This window comes from Capsicum annuum, chromosome 2 (assembly GCF_002878395.1).
Source record: "Capsicum annuum cultivar UCD-10X-F1 chromosome 2, UCD10Xv1.1, whole genome shotgun sequence".
Classification (NCBI taxonomy): Eukaryota; Viridiplantae; Streptophyta; class Magnoliopsida; order Solanales; family Solanaceae; genus Capsicum; species Capsicum annuum.
In genome coordinates, this window is record NC_061112.1 from 121,143,993 (window position 1) to 121,159,615 (window position 15,623).

The 15,623-nt window shown below is 30.6% G+C and overlaps 3 protein-coding genes across 3 annotated transcripts in view; 2 read left to right on the forward strand and 1 right to left on the reverse strand.

The window, feature by feature from the left end:
- Positions 1 to 1,410, forward strand: part of LOC107859141 (carboxyl-terminal-processing peptidase 1, chloroplastic) — a gene marked incomplete in the record, with an annotated part of 7,926 nt that extends 6,516 nt beyond the window's left edge. Inside the window, 3 exon segments of the mRNA XM_047406763.1 lie at positions 516 to 645; positions 716 to 772; positions 850 to 1,410. Coding sequence (XP_047262719.1) covers positions 516 to 645; positions 716 to 771 — 186 coding nt within the window.
- A 1,394-nt stretch (positions 1,411 to 2,804) lies between these two features.
- LOC107859142 (PLASMODESMATA CALLOSE-BINDING PROTEIN 3) lies at positions 2,805 to 5,095 on the forward strand. Its single transcript, XM_016704050.2, has 4 exons — positions 2,805 to 3,018; positions 3,688 to 4,260; positions 4,380 to 4,485; positions 4,572 to 5,095. Exons 1-4 carry the CDS (start codon positions 2,973 to 2,975, stop codon positions 4,747 to 4,749), a joined length of 903 nt encoding a protein of 300 aa, XP_016559536.2. The 5' UTR covers positions 2,805 to 2,972; the 3' UTR covers positions 4,750 to 5,095.
- A 504-nt stretch (positions 5,096 to 5,599) lies between these two features.
- On the reverse strand, positions 5,600 to 9,373 carry LOC107859143 (cold-regulated 413 inner membrane protein 2, chloroplastic). Its single transcript, XM_016704051.2, has 6 exons — positions 8,814 to 9,373; positions 8,488 to 8,604; positions 6,874 to 6,969; positions 6,716 to 6,780; positions 6,145 to 6,214; positions 5,600 to 6,063 (listed from the first exon to the last, which is right to left on the reverse strand). The coding sequence occupies exons 1-6, from the start codon at positions 8,972 to 8,974 to the stop codon at positions 5,898 to 5,900; spliced, it is 675 nt and encodes a 224-aa protein (XP_016559537.2). The 5' UTR covers positions 8,975 to 9,373; the 3' UTR covers positions 5,600 to 5,897.
- Between the last annotated feature and the right edge of the window lie 6,250 nt (positions 9,374 to 15,623).

The window sequence follows — 15,623 nt, forward strand, 5'->3', positions numbered from 1 at the left end:
TTAGCATTAGTAATGATTAACATATTCATTTGTTCTGAAGAGGGACACACTTAAGAACAAAGGAGTGGCTGAGTAGGAGCTCTTAACCCCTTCCTGTTCCCGATCTGAGGCATTTGTGTTGCAGCTCCTTTAAGACTACTTCATTTGAACACGTGTTCCCAGCAGTTGCCACAACCATTGCAATAGCAATTTGGAGAAGTGTTGAGTTTTGCTGAGATGCATGCGATTACACAGGTCAAGGAAGTGTACGAAGAAAAACTCCTCTTTGGGTAACTAGCTCCCAAGGGGACCATTTTAAGGATGCAAGCTTTGTAATCACATATTTTGAGTTCTATTGTTTTAGTTGTTGGGAGGAGATCCATGCAGTTGGCTGTATATTGCCTTCCACTGTGAAGTTGGCTTAAAACCAACTATATCTTTACATTGGTAGCTAGAATTTTCCTGTGTATGGGAGTGTAGGTTTGCTGGTCTGCTTTGTGAGGTGCAACATCACTTTATTCTTAGCATCATTTCAGGGGCTGATTCAGTCTGTATTCGAGCTGCCCGATGGCTCGGGTGTGGTTGTAACAATTGGGAAGTATGTCACGCCAAATCACATGGATATTAATGGCAATGGAGTTGAACCAGATTTCAGGAATTTTCCTGGTAAGAGCCTGCTCCTATTTACATGTGTAAACAACATTCTGTTTCTCTAAAATCTAAATAATATTTGCAGCTTGGAGTGAAGTCAACAATCGTCTGTCAAAGTGCCATAAGCAACAAGAAGGATAAGGTAAAGGTTTCTGTTTTCTTCTTCTTGTTTCTATATTAACTTATGTTTCTCATCATTGCACTTTCTCTTACGTACAGCTCGCTCATTTTCCTTTCACTGTCATTCTGATTCTTCATCATGACTGATGAATAACTTGGGCTAGTCCTTCGCTCGTGCAACACTCAAGATTGATATGATATTAACAGATGTTAATCTTCTCAGTCATTTAGCTTCATCCCTTGCCTGAGCATCACCAGGAAGAAACAAAGATTTGGTACATCTTGCATAATCCTCTATTGCCTAGCCATCAGTACTAAAGCACAAATCAGATCAATATCGGCAACTGTAATCTATCAAGGTGCAGAACTGGCCACTGGATGATGGAATTAGCAGCCAGAGCCAGCTGAGTTGTGATTATTGTATTATCTTACTGATGGCAGGTGCCAGTGGATGCTAGTTAGCACAAGGTGTATACATAAGTAACTAGCAATTGACTTGATGTACCAACAATGCATATTGTATATACATTTTTTTGAGTAAATCAATTTTATGATGGAATTTGTGCATCATATTGAATTAAACGAATAATGGAAGACAGTCCTATTTGGCTGGAGTTTGACACTTCAAAGGGAATTAAAGTCATCTCTGTGTTTGTAGGATGAAACTTGTATTCCCATTTGGCAACATTGAAAAGATCCTATGAAGACGGATTTTTAGTATAAAAAGTACTCTACTATTATGTATTAGATATTACCAACGAGGTGTAACATACTACTCGTTGAGCTATACAAAGATGAGTTCAAAATTCTGTAAGTTGCCATTTGAGTTGTGTTCTCCAAAATTTTACATTGTATTCCAGAAAGTTAAATCTCCAGGACAAGGATGCTTTCAAACTAAGCAATGATTACATTTCTGAAGATTTGTAACACCTGAGAAAAGGACCAGGGGCTAGAAAAGGTAAAGTTGGGAAGCTACCTTAATTTTTCCTTTTTGGTGTTCTTTTCTTTAGCCATGTGGACAAGATTATAACTTTGATGATGTAAAGTGCAGACATGGTTATATTATGTGTCATAAATCTTGATTAGGCTACTAATATGAAGTATGGTATCAAACTGCAATTACTAATACAATAGAAAGGGTGAAAAGGTAAGCATTGTCTCATAGTAGTAGTTTCATAGGCTTTTCTTTTGACAGTTTGAATCTATACACTTCATAAGATTGTCAAATATTCAGCAGGCAACTTTTTACCCTCAGAGCATAAAATGTAAAGCAAGTACTAAACCAAAAAAATCTGTCATTTTCACTTCTTCTAACTTTACCTCTCAAGGTATTTGTATAACAGTGAAAAGGTAGACCAAGAAGAGAGGGAAGAAAATTGTAGCAAACTCAACCAGCATATGTTAGGTCATATAGAAGAAGAGTTTCCAAGTGAAACCGTTTTTGTACAAAAAAGTCCAACTTGGTGAACTCACTTAAATAGAACATCTGCAAAGAAAAAATCCGGATAAAAATGCTTATTTTTTTTTTTAATTATAGTGTAATATTTTGAAAAAATCTAATTATGTAAGTACCACTTGTCTAACGAAACACTATGTTGTGTTTTTGAACTTAACAATTCTGATAGTAATAATACAATCTAGTAATCACATAGTGTTGTTTAACAATCAGGGTAATGGCCTAGTATTAATGAAGCAAGAAGTGAATTATGAGGTTTCAACTTCAAATCTTGTTGATTAGTTGAGGTGCACACTAGCTGGCCCGGGCACTATGATTATAAAAAGAAATACAGAGTGGTGTGCAAACATACAACATTAGATTTGTATCCAAAACTAGATTACCTTTTGTTGGCTTTTGCCTTATTGAGGCAACAACCTTTTGCTATTTAGGCACCTCCAATTGCTTGTAGTTTCTAGCTACCTAATGCCTCCTTTCTCAAGTCTTCTTATATTCCTCTAAAATTAAAACTCAATAAACCTGTACTCTAATCCAAGAAAGCTATGATTCTGTTCCCTCCTTAACTTTATCATAACTTATAATTATATATATATATATATATTCACACATTACATGCAACAATAAATGATTGCTTCCTCTTCACAGCTTATATTTCAAGTGCTTCTCTTCTTTGAGAAACTACTTATATTATTCTCATCACAAACAAATTCTCTCATAGAACACAAGAAGGAAGAACAAGTATAGAAAATCTATTGAAGAAGTAGCTATGAGAATTTCTTGCTGTTTCCTTTTTTGTCTCCTGATTTTTTCAGGTGAATATCACTATGTTTCCCCTGTTCCTTTTATAATGTTTCGAACTGTAATTGCATAAATTAAATTCTGGTAAATATTAAGTGATATTTCTACTACTTCTAGTCTTTTGATCCTCTATATTGTAGTTTTCTGCTAGATTGTTTTTGGAATATAGGATATGTTTCAACAGTTAGTTTTCAATCATGAATTCGCCAAGCTAATTTTCAATCTGGAGACTATATTTTGGAGCTAATTCATGCATATGAAATTATGTTGAGAATGGAGGAATATCGATTTGTTGAATGAAATGTACAATTTTATATTGCTTCTTTGCGCCGCATCTGAATTCATTGATGTGAAATTCATTTGCTTTAGCAGATCAATCTTATTTTGCGTGCATACACAACAGTAAGTTTTAATTCCTTTGATGCATTTTGATTTAATCAAATTGGATTATGGATATGCAAATAACAGTTACCAAGATTTTACAAGTCAAGTTTTGGCACAAATATAGGCAACTAAGAAAGAAGATAATACAACTGCTAGGAACAAAAAAGATTCTGGTTCAAGAATGTGATATGGAATCAAACAAGCTTGTGATATACTACTAAGTTTTTCAACATACATAATCTAGAGAAAAAAGAAAGGCAGAACAAACTGACACCTATCTGGTGTAATACTTACTTCAGGTACAAGCATTGCAGACAAGCATCCCATAGAAGCCATCAGAAAAAGCAAGAAACTTGCATTCCAAGAGGAGGACATTGCCATTTCACCTTCAATGTATTCTGACCAGCTAGATGTTCCCATTATTAATCCAACAACCCCAGGTACAACAAATCCAAACCCCACGAAGGATAGCCCCCCGCCACCATTTACCACAGAGCCAATCACGAATCCTAGTCCATACATGAATCCTAACCCGAACCCAAATCCTAATCCTAACCCGAATCCTAACCCTAACCCAAACCCAAACCCAAACCCAAACCCAAACCCGGGCAACAATCCAGGGCCATCTACTGGGGGGGCTTGGTGTGTAGCCAGCTCCAGTGCTTCACCAACTGCTCTGCAAGTAGCACTGGACTATGCTTGTGGCTTTGGAGGTGCAGATTGTTCAGTGATTCAGTCTGGTGGAAGCTGCTACGATCCAAACACAATTAAAGACCATGCTTCCTATGCTTTCAATGACTACTACCAAAAGAATCCAGCTCCCACAAGCTGTGATTTTGGAGGAACAGCACAGCTTACTTATACTGACCCAAGTAAGTGCAAGACTGCTTCACTAAGCTACTAAACATAACAATATCACATATAAGTAGTTCAATCAGCTAATCCAAAAAAAGTTGGCAAAGTTTCGAACTTTTTCCTTTCATTACTGCAGGCTCTGGGAACTGTCACTATGCATCATCAAAATCAACCCCTACCACACCACCTGCGCAGCCACCCCCTACCCTACCACCCCCTTCACTGCCACCTCCAACTCCAAGGTATAAACCATCTGAATTATTTGAGTTTTAAGTTATCTCCTAACCAAGAAATGTAAAGGTGTGTGTCTGATTCCTTGCAATTGCAGCACAATGACGCCCGTGAATCCATACACCCCAGGTGGACCGAACGGTTTTGGTGAACCAACAGATTATGGTGCAGAACCAACAGGTACCCCCAGTGGAGCAGATAACTTATCAAGCCACTTCCAATTTCTCTTCACCCTGGTCTCTTTCATGGTGGCAGTTACAGCAATTCATTTCTAAACAGATTGGGTAAGACATGGTTCACAAGGGTTGCAAGAAGACACTGGTTGTCTCCATACTCCCATTGATTCTAACGAGCAGAATCATCATGAGATGTGAAAATCCCACGGCACTCAACACATGAAACTTGCTGTACTTCGTCCATTTACGGCTTTTAGCCCAAGTAGGAAGTACGTAGTGAAAAACATCTTAATGTAGCCAATTTCTATTAAAATTCTGCAGTTAATAAATATTTTAGACACGATATCGCGTTTTAGGAATTTTAATGAAGAGTCATGTAAAAAATCCGGGAAGTGACCCATCGACCGAAGACTAATAAGATCTACTATTCATTCTCCAAACTATGGCATACGAGGTGTGCTGTTTTTCCAGTATACAGAGAACGCAGTAGCACACTACATAAATTGCAAAAGCACAATTAAGTTTTGAAGAATAATTTGAAACTTTGGTTCTTTCTTTTGTTTTGCTTTTGCTTTCTTCTTTCTCGCACCACTCACTACTTAACATAATCAGAAACAAAAGGAGCAAGACAGAGTCTCTTATACAGCAATATTAGAGCATAATATAATTGAATTAGAATATTTGAACGACTTCAGAAGAATGTTAACTAATGTTAGAAATCAACAATTTGTTAAAATGTGAAGACTACAGTGGAGCAAACATGCTCTGCAAGCCCCACTGACTCTTCAAGAAACATGAACGTATAAAGAGTATGTCCAAGTCTGACCTGCATGGCAGTGGTGCGGTGCCAATCCTACGCTTATACAAGAAGCAGTTACTCCCTCTGTACAACTTTAGCCTTTTACATTTCAAAAGTAGAATTGAATTTGCAAACTCATTCCATGCAATATGCGCCCAAAAAGACACTTCTTCTTTACATAAATGGTAAAACCAAAATAAGAAACATTTTGTGTTGTCGATAAGTAGAACTAGATGTTGCCCAAATAAATAAAAGCTTGTTCACATAGGACATCCAATTATTCTTGCATAAATACATACAGCCTTAATTTGTCCGACGCACTTGACTAGATAAACAGCTAGAAATTTACACGGGAGATTTAAAGAAAGATATTAATTTGTGTGATCCCCAGCCCTCAAGTGACAAAATAATTTACAGGATTCCTTTGAGAAATCACTGTAGTTTCACATCAAATCAAGAGCAAGCATGGGGCAACAACAATACAAATGATGGCTAGGGTGGCAATAATTGAACCTTGATCAAATGACTTCTGCAAGCTGCCAGCACGTGTGAAATGCTGGAAACCCAGATAAGCTGCTATTGCCAAGGAAAGAACAACACCTTCCTTTGTCCCCCTGCCAAGAGCAATATGAACCAGATAAAACTCTAGTCTACCAGAACAAGGAAAATTTACTTATTGAGAAAGATATACCAACCTTAGGTTTGCAACTTGATAAGGAGCCACAATTACCATCAACAATACTATAAATGGCAATTCCAGTTCACCTACAAATGGTCAAGACCAAAGTCAGATATTTCAAAGAAAATCATCTGGTTATAAAAGTAATAACTAAAAACATAACAGCATCCAAAGAAAATGAGTAGCATCGAAAGACAATAATCTCCTTATTACCTTTGATAACATAGAACAGGGACAAACTCTCAATTCGCAATATCTATTCACAATTTTTTGTTAAGCATAATGAATACATATTCTGCTTCCTAATATAACGTTATCCTGTTCCCTTATCATGTTAAACTCACTAAGGGTTGTTAACATGCAAAAGTTGGGCATATTCTCTTACTTCCTACCCGAATAATGGCTGAGATTTTCAACTTAAATAGAACCAGGAAAAATACTGGGTACAATTTAATATGTCTGCTTTCCGAGGGATTTTTGGTTGGATTATGCTATCCAACAACATCCAAAATACACAAAGGAAAAAAGCAAGATTGTTAACTTTCTAGATTTGAGGTTTAAACCACAGACATAATAAAGGGACCTACCAGGAAATGAGAAGAAGAGACGAACCAGAAGTGCCAAAAATGCTGACCAAACGCCATATTCACCCCTGAAAGACATTTATTGTGAGTTTGCTGTACTGCAAGAACATTAAGCTTAATGAAGTAAGCACAAGCTAGTTCACAGATGCTAAAAGACTTACTGAATCCATGAGACAACTGCCGTAGGAGCTTGTAAAACAAATAACGGGACAAGAAAAGACTTGTGAATAGCAGTGCCCTTTGCAAGCATGAGAACGCTAAAAATAACTAGTTGAATGTCAGATTGCAATATACAAATCTTGGTTCAGCATAGAGAACAAGGTTTACTTTAAAAGGAAAAAAAAGATAGTTTCTTCGTCATAAATTATATTAGAATTATCAAACAAGGGGCATGCAGTTTGAATCTTCTAAGTTCTACAGACTTAATCCTAAGAAAATTAAGTGCACTCAGACTCTAGAAAACTGGATTAAAAATAAAACTCACTCTACAAAAATGAGAACGCAAACAGTAAATCTCTACAAATGATATTAACTAATGCTACATGGTGGGAACAAGTGTACAATCTAGTTATAAAAAAAGCATATAAATCTATACAAAAGAGAAAGACTTCTGCACATGTCCCTCTCTTTTTATCTTTTCCTTCTGTGAAGTTTTGGGTTAACTCAAGCTTTAACGAATGTGTGTTTGGCAAACAAAGCTACTGCACCAATGCCAAGGGCCGATGCTCTCTCCTGGTTGATGCTTCTAACCAGTGGGTAACTTGTTTTCCTTATACATCTTAGCTCTTAAAAGATCATGCTTGTACACTAGCCTGTAAGTTACCCTTAATCATCAAGTGATCTGGAAACTTTGAAAGTCCAAGTTGAACACATGAGGATAAAAAGAGAGAAAGATATATGAGATGGTTTCGCCATGTCTTGCACTGGTCCACATGTGCCACCATGTGATGATCAAAGAGGTTAAAGGAGACAAAATAGACCTAAAATCACATGGATGGAAATATTACCTGCATATCATTGGTGCATATCAGAACCTTGTGAGAAGAATCCTGAGGCAACATCTTTAAGTTGAATTGGGAAATGGTATGAAGATAAAATTTTTGCATGATTACTGGTTTAGTCAGATCCCTTCTAAGGATCGGAGGAATATCAAAACTTATTCAGCTTCAGATCATGTCCTAATGTACAATTGCCTATTGTACAGAAAACAAAAGGTGGAGTATACAGCAATAGGAGAGTCAAAACTGGAAATTGGAGAGGTTACCTTGTAGCTGACAACTGAATTGAGAAAACAGGATTATAGAAAATGAAGATTTAGGGACACACAAAAGGGTTTAATTATATACGGGTGTTACCATATGTACAAAAATGAAGGAATGAATCTTGGAATTCGATCTTGGCAATCTGAATAACTAAGGTTCCTCTAATAGTCTCTTGTTTTAAGTGGACAGCACAAAGTGCAACAGCTGATAAAATGTGAGAAAAGGATGTATCGGACGGAATCTCCTCCTACACTGTGAGGTGTGACTACTGTCATAATCAGACAACAAAGGCTTCATTTTACCCAATCAATTTAGAGTTCCACCGTGCTTAAAAAAATTCAAACAACACAAATGTGATTAGCTTCATACCTCCCCTTCCCTACTCCTAATCTCACTTGGTCAAAATGAGAAAGAAGAATCAAAACTTTAGATGCCCACATTTTATCAGCAAATGATCAAGCAAACTTAGCACCAACTCTAGCTAGCAAGCAGAAGGAAGTAAAGGGAACTTACAAAGAGGAAATAGCACAGACCCACTGTAGATTTCTAGGAGCAAGAGCAGCAGCAGCATAACAAACCGTTCCTCCTAGTCTCTTCTTCTTCATCCCTCCACTTAAATCAATTGAATATCTGTAAAAAAAAAAAAAAAGAAATATATATATATATATATATATATATATATATATAAACCAAAACCAGTGAAAATCCCTTTACGATGGATATAAAGAATTCGTGAAACCCCCACCCCTCTCCCACCCACCCTAAGGCCCATCCAAGAAAACTGTTAGAAACATCAAATTTGCTGAAATGGGGTTTCACAATTCAAATTAATAAATTACCTGAGAGGGTTATATCCAAGAAAACTGGAGGTTTGCTGCAGCAACTTTTGGTGAGAAATGGTAGTGTGATGAGATTGAGGAGATCTCAAAGCGCATAATGGTTTGCTGTAAGAAGCAAAATGATACGTAGGAGAAGACAAAGAAAGAGAAAGAGACATCATTCTTTATTTATCTTTGTTTACAGAGATCCTCTACTGTTGGGTTTAACTTATTTAGCTTTTAGGCCGGCTAATGAAAGATATACTAAACAAAGCGGAAATGAAAGAATATGAATGAAGAGTTAAATGAACTAATAATGGTGAGGGAAGAGAGTGAGGATGAAAGTGAAAAGGAAGGTGATTTTCATACGTTACAAGAAACAGTGTGCCATTTGTCAAATGTAGAGTTGATTACTTTACTGACATTTCACAACTCTTCCGTGCCTCGTTTGGATTATTCAATCATTAGAGAAGTGCATTTTTCATGCGTAAGCCTCTACCGTTGATTAAAAATATCTTCGTTTAAGTCATCTGATTAAAACTATTTCAAAGAACTAAGCTCCGCGCTTATACCGATTACCTACTGAATACTTAAACCACCCAAAATTTATATAAATAATTTATTTATTAAACAGATATAAAATAAATACTTCCTTTATTTCATTTATATATCGTCATTTTCTTTTTAGTTCGTTCCTAAAAAAAAATAAAAAAATTACAGTTTTTTATTTGACAATTATTTAATAATATTATTCTTATTTTATCTTTATTAGGTCTCACTTAATAAAAAAAATACATTAAAATTACTTTAAGAATGTCAATATTATAAACTTTATAAAGTCATCATTTATTTTTAAAATTTTATATTCGATCAAAATGCAACACATAAAATGATATGAAAGGAGTAGCATTTAAATTTTTATGAATAGATAATTTAAACAAATGGCATATATAAGACAAATAAGAAGTTTAAAGATAAGTTTTATCTTTATTTGATTATTCATGGTGATATTTGACTTATCATAAAATTAAAAAATATAAATAAATTTTGACATATATTGTAAATCATCTTACAATTTGTGATTTTATATTTTATATAAGAATATACTATAATTACAAATTTACAATAAAGAATTATGTTTAAACATGCATATCACATTTTTTTTTTTATGAGGTTATATTTTTTACTTAGAAAAAGTTGAAAAAAGGAAAACTTACATATCCAAACGGGCCTTTAGAGAATCATGGATGATGCATGGTTGCACGTGTGCGGTTACTTTAGAAGGGGAAAACATTCACGTGTTGAGCTCTTAATCCTATGATAGATCCCGCATCCAAAATAAAAGTAATACTCCCTCACTACCTAGATATTTATAATGCCAAGTGATACATGGCCACAAAATTTTGGCCCAAATTTTATTATAACTGGGAAATAATTTTTATAGTCTTTTTTTTTTAATAAAATAATTTGTTTTAAAAAAAAAAAATCAAAGGGAGTTGAAGTTTTGTTATTTCTTAAACTTAAAAATCAAAAGTTTATATTGAATGACTTATAGTTATAACTATTATTAATTATGGAAGAAAGCATTTAATTGATTTTATAAGTGGATTCTACCATATAATTTCACTTCACCTTCTTCTCTTTCTCCTCAATTAATTATTTTTGTTTTCCTTATTTTTAGCTCGTTCGTTTTCATTTGTTTTTATCAAATTGTAAGGCTAACTTTATTATATAAAAAGTAATAATTCATTAAGTTGTTTTTTATTTAGTTATCTAATTTTAAATTTATAATATGACTTTTTAATTATTATGTACACTTCATCCAATTATAAAATCTATAGTTTAATTATTATTATTATTATTATTTTAATTTATTTTACATAGAAGTCATTCAAATTTAAAACTTTGTAACATATAAGTATTTTTTTCTTAATTTTTTTTATCACTTAAAAGTCATTCAACTTTGATCAAGTTAATTAAGAAGCAAATTTTATCTGAATTTTGATATATCATATAGAAAATATGATAGGGGTTCAAAATAAATTAATTACATTCAAGATGATATCAGAAACATCTCTAATATTTTACTTTTTAACACATAACTTGTTGGGGGTATACAATATTATACTTGATTTCCTTATTTTGATTTCTTTATAATAATTTTAATCTAATATTAGTAATATCGAAGAAAATGTAATTTGATTATTTTTCGCACTAATATATGTATTTGTATGGTAAATTTTGTAACATCTTTTGAAAAAATAAATGAAATAATTTGTACTAAATTTTAAAGATAGGATACTTTTATGTCACAAACTAGAAAAGTATTTTTTGTATATCAATTTTTAAAGTTAAATGACTTTTATGTTAAAAAAATTAAAACCAATTTTTTTGTATGATAGACTAAATGTTAGGTGATCGTCGATAAATTTGACCTATCTTTGATTTCAGTTATTCAATTTTTCAATTCTTCTAATTTTCACCTACAACATGCCCAGTGTAGTTCCACAATTTCACATACCTCAATTATTTTTTAAAAAATTATGGAAAACAAAAATCAATTGCTCATCAAAAATATTGATTTAGTTTCATAATAATTGTAAAAAAAAAAAAAAGATATAGGAGGAGGAAAAGTGATAGAGAAAAATTATATATGTGAATCTTTAACTACTTGAGAAGTGGAATCGGCTCTTATCTTTTTGTCAGTAAAAGGATGCTTTCGCATAAGTATAACTTGACATGTCTCTGACATAATAAAATTACTACAACAATACTAAATCTTTAGGTATAATATATTACCTTAAGCAAAATATTGTAACTAAATGAGTACTTTTTGTTTCAAATTTTAAAAAATTATGGGAATTGTTAAGTTTTTGCTTCAAGTTCCAAAACTATTTGTTATGGCGAAATGAATTCTGACAGAATTTTTAGCTAATAATCATTTTTTATCATGAATTAAAATTTGTTGTAGCAACACTAAACTAAAAAAAGGTTACATTTGAGAGCGAGATATTATATCTTGACTATATAGTGACAGGATAATCTTTATTATAAAATCAAACACCATCGATCTAAGATAATTAGATGTGTTAATCACTTGATTTGATTTGATCTTACCGAATTTTACTAGTACATTTGAAATATAGTTTAGATAAATAAGTGATTAAATATAATTTGATTTGATTTAGGCTTAATAGACCTTACTAACAGATTTGAAATATAATTAAATAAATAAGTAATTATAATGTATTTACTTTCAATTTTCAATTTATAACAATATAAACAAAATTTATCATGGCTCACTCAAATTTTACCTTGATCAAGTGTTATGACAGTTGTTATTTTATTCAAAGTCTCGAAACTCATCTTTCTGAATAATGTTTTTATGGTCTACTATTAAAATTATTAATTAATAATTATTATAAATGTAGTTATAATTAGTTGAACAAATGATTAATAATTGGACATAGTTATCACAAAAATGTATTTGTACAATAATTTATATCTAAATAAATAAGTGATTAAATTTATTTATTTTTATTAACTAATTATAAAAAATTTAAACAAATTAACTTTACTAAATTTTACTTTAGACTTGTTTCATCAGAATAATATCTTTATCGGTCTAGTGTAATTAGTGTTGTCAATGATGCGATACAATTTTATAACTTGTAAGTTTCAAATATCATTTTTTTAAAAATAAATGATTATCTTAACTTTAATTAACTAATTATAAAGAATTTAAATAAAATTTTAATATGTTTCACTCAAGATTCATCATGATCAAGTGTTTTAAGAATTATCATTTGATTGGAGGTGTTTATTATTCAACTCAATTCAAATTTACAGGATCTTATTTATAAGTTTCAAACATAATTTGAATAAATAATTTATTAAATCTAAATATTTTATTAATTAATATACTTAATCTAAAGTAATTTTACAAATCTATCTAATTATATGAAGATAGATACAAATTATTTATTGTGGATAAAATAACTTACTATACATATATATCTTGTAGAATGAAATTTTCTTTATAACTACAATCTGCAACATAATAAAATTTCGTAGGAATAATTACAAATTCTTAGTCATGAACCATATAAAATATGTATATAAATTTTTGCCAGGCTTATTGCTACAAATCTTACGAAACAAATAGTTGTGGTTAGATTATTTAGCAAAATATGTTTTTACATTTAACCACGACGTATTTTGTTAGTATATCTATTTATAGAAAAATATAAAATAACAAAATTTTAAGCATGTCAAAGCATGTTAGTATTAAAACTCTGAGTGAATTTCCTAAATAGTTACTCAAGCTTTGATAATTTCTTTCAAATATCACTTATATTTTATTCGGGACCACATAATTACTCAACTATCACTTTTTTTTAGAAAAAAAATAAATACTAAACACCTCAAAAGTATCATTCTTTCTTAGTTGGCATGCCATGCCATTAAAATCATATTTTTTAAAATAATAAATTATTTAATTCATCAAACTCATTTACTCAAAATTATAACTTTATTCTTTTTTTTTTTTTGAAAAAAATCCATTAATTTAATTTTCATGTTTAGGAATTCTTTACCAAAACTTAATCTTTACCATATTATTTTACATGCCAATTAAAATCTTTAGATAACTTACTTACTTTAGTGATATTATTTTCTTTAGAAAATAACTGATCTTTGTAGGCAATTATATATAGAAACTTGAATGATCATCTAGGAAAATAGTATGAGAATTTCTTCTTAATAAATTAATATATTTTTTTTTAAGTAAAATTATTATTTTGGTTAAATGAGTTTTTTTTTTTTAAATGATGGTTTACTAGTATGACACGTTAATTAGAAGAGGAGGAAACTTTTGAGGTATTTAGTGATTTTTTGAGAAAAATATTAATAACCGAGTTACATTATTGTCTTAGCAAAAACAAAGGTGATTTTTATAAGCAACTCCAGAAACATTGATAGCAATCCAAGAAAATAACTTTAGCAAAAACTGAAAGTGTAAGTACTGTTAAAATATTTCTAAGCATGAAAATTTCTTCTTAATAAATTAATATATTTTTTTAATTAAAATAATAAGAATATAATTTTGACTAAATAAGTTTGATGATTTAAATAGGTCTATTACTAAAAAAATAATTTAATAACATAGTCTGCCAATTAGAAGAGAAAGAGACGTATGAGATATATATATATTTTTTGGGGGAATAATAACGATTATTGAGTCATATTATTATCTCTAAAAAGTTAAAAATAATTTTTGTAGCGAATTCAAAAATATTAGTGACCATTAAGAAAAATAACCTTTGAAAAAATATATGTCAAGTTTTAGTACCGATAAAGCTTTTCTAAGTATAATTATTTTTTTCAATAAACTAATGCATTTTTTCAAAAAATAAAATAAAATAGAATTATAGTTTGATTAAATGAGTTTGATGAGTTAAATAGGTTTAGTATTTTAAAAAAAAAATTTAATGACATGCCATGCCAAATAAGATAAAAGAAGACTCTTGAGGTGTTTAGTATTTTTTGAGGAAACATAAGTGATATTTGAAGGAAATTTTCAAAACTTTGATGACTATTTAAGGAATTCACTTTTAAAACTCTATTTTCATACACTAATTTTCATATTCATTAAAAAAAATCATAAAATTGAATTAGATAAAAAAGAAACAACTTAATTAAATTTCTCAAAATATGTACAACGTATAAATTGTGCATAATTAAAAATTGAACTAAAATTAAACAACTTCAAACATAGAAAAGAAAAAAAATACCTAACAATTAATAAATAAACTTGTACTAATTTTTTTTTATTTTCTTAATTACATACTACTCTTACATTTAACAATTATTTAATTATGTAATTTTCAATTAAAAAATTAAATAATTAAAACAGTACACATAAATTGTCCATTCTCATGTATTGAGATAGTTTTTAATGTATTTGAAAATGGTTATTAAATAAAGTAATGTTAGAAATTTAAATTTAGGATGAAAAGGACAAAAATGTCTAAAAACTTACTAGTTTATAGTGTGAATAGGACTTTTTACTATTGTGGCCAAATTAGGGTCAATTTTTTGTGGCAAAAAGTTTTTTCCATAATAATAGATGTTTTTTTAGGTCCAACAGTCTTATCCGCTATTGACTTAGCATATATATTAAAAAATAATAAATAATAAAAATAATTTTAATATTTTACTTTTTTAATATAATATATTTAATGTCTTGAAAAATACATTGAATGATGAATAGTAATATTTATAGTAAGGGTAAAATATGCAGAAAAGAAAATTATCGGTTGATTTTTCAAACTGGACAAATATTATTGAACATTTATTTTTAATATAGTTAACAAATATTAGTACACGGAGGGAGTATTTCATAATTTCGTCATTTTAGAAAACCAATACATAATTAATTGTTTGTTTCGTCATTCTAGAAAAGAAACGCATAATAAATTGTTTATTTCGTCATTCTAGAAAAGAAACGCATAATAAATTGTTTGTTTCTACTCTTAGTCATAAATATAAGAGATATTTATATTAACTCTTTAGTTAATGCTTTTTTTTTTTTCAAAGGGCGTGCAAATTAAAATTTTGATAAATATTTAGACATGAAGAGAGTAGCAGTATATTTTTACTTTCTCATTTTTAGTATAAAAATATTTTATAATATTTGTTCCTTTTAATTGATTAATTACAGAATGTAACGACTCTTCCGGTCGTTTGTGAAATTTTCTCATATTTTCTATTTTAGCGCTCTTCATAGTTTGTTTACGGGAATTATGACTCACGAAATGAGTAGTACTAATT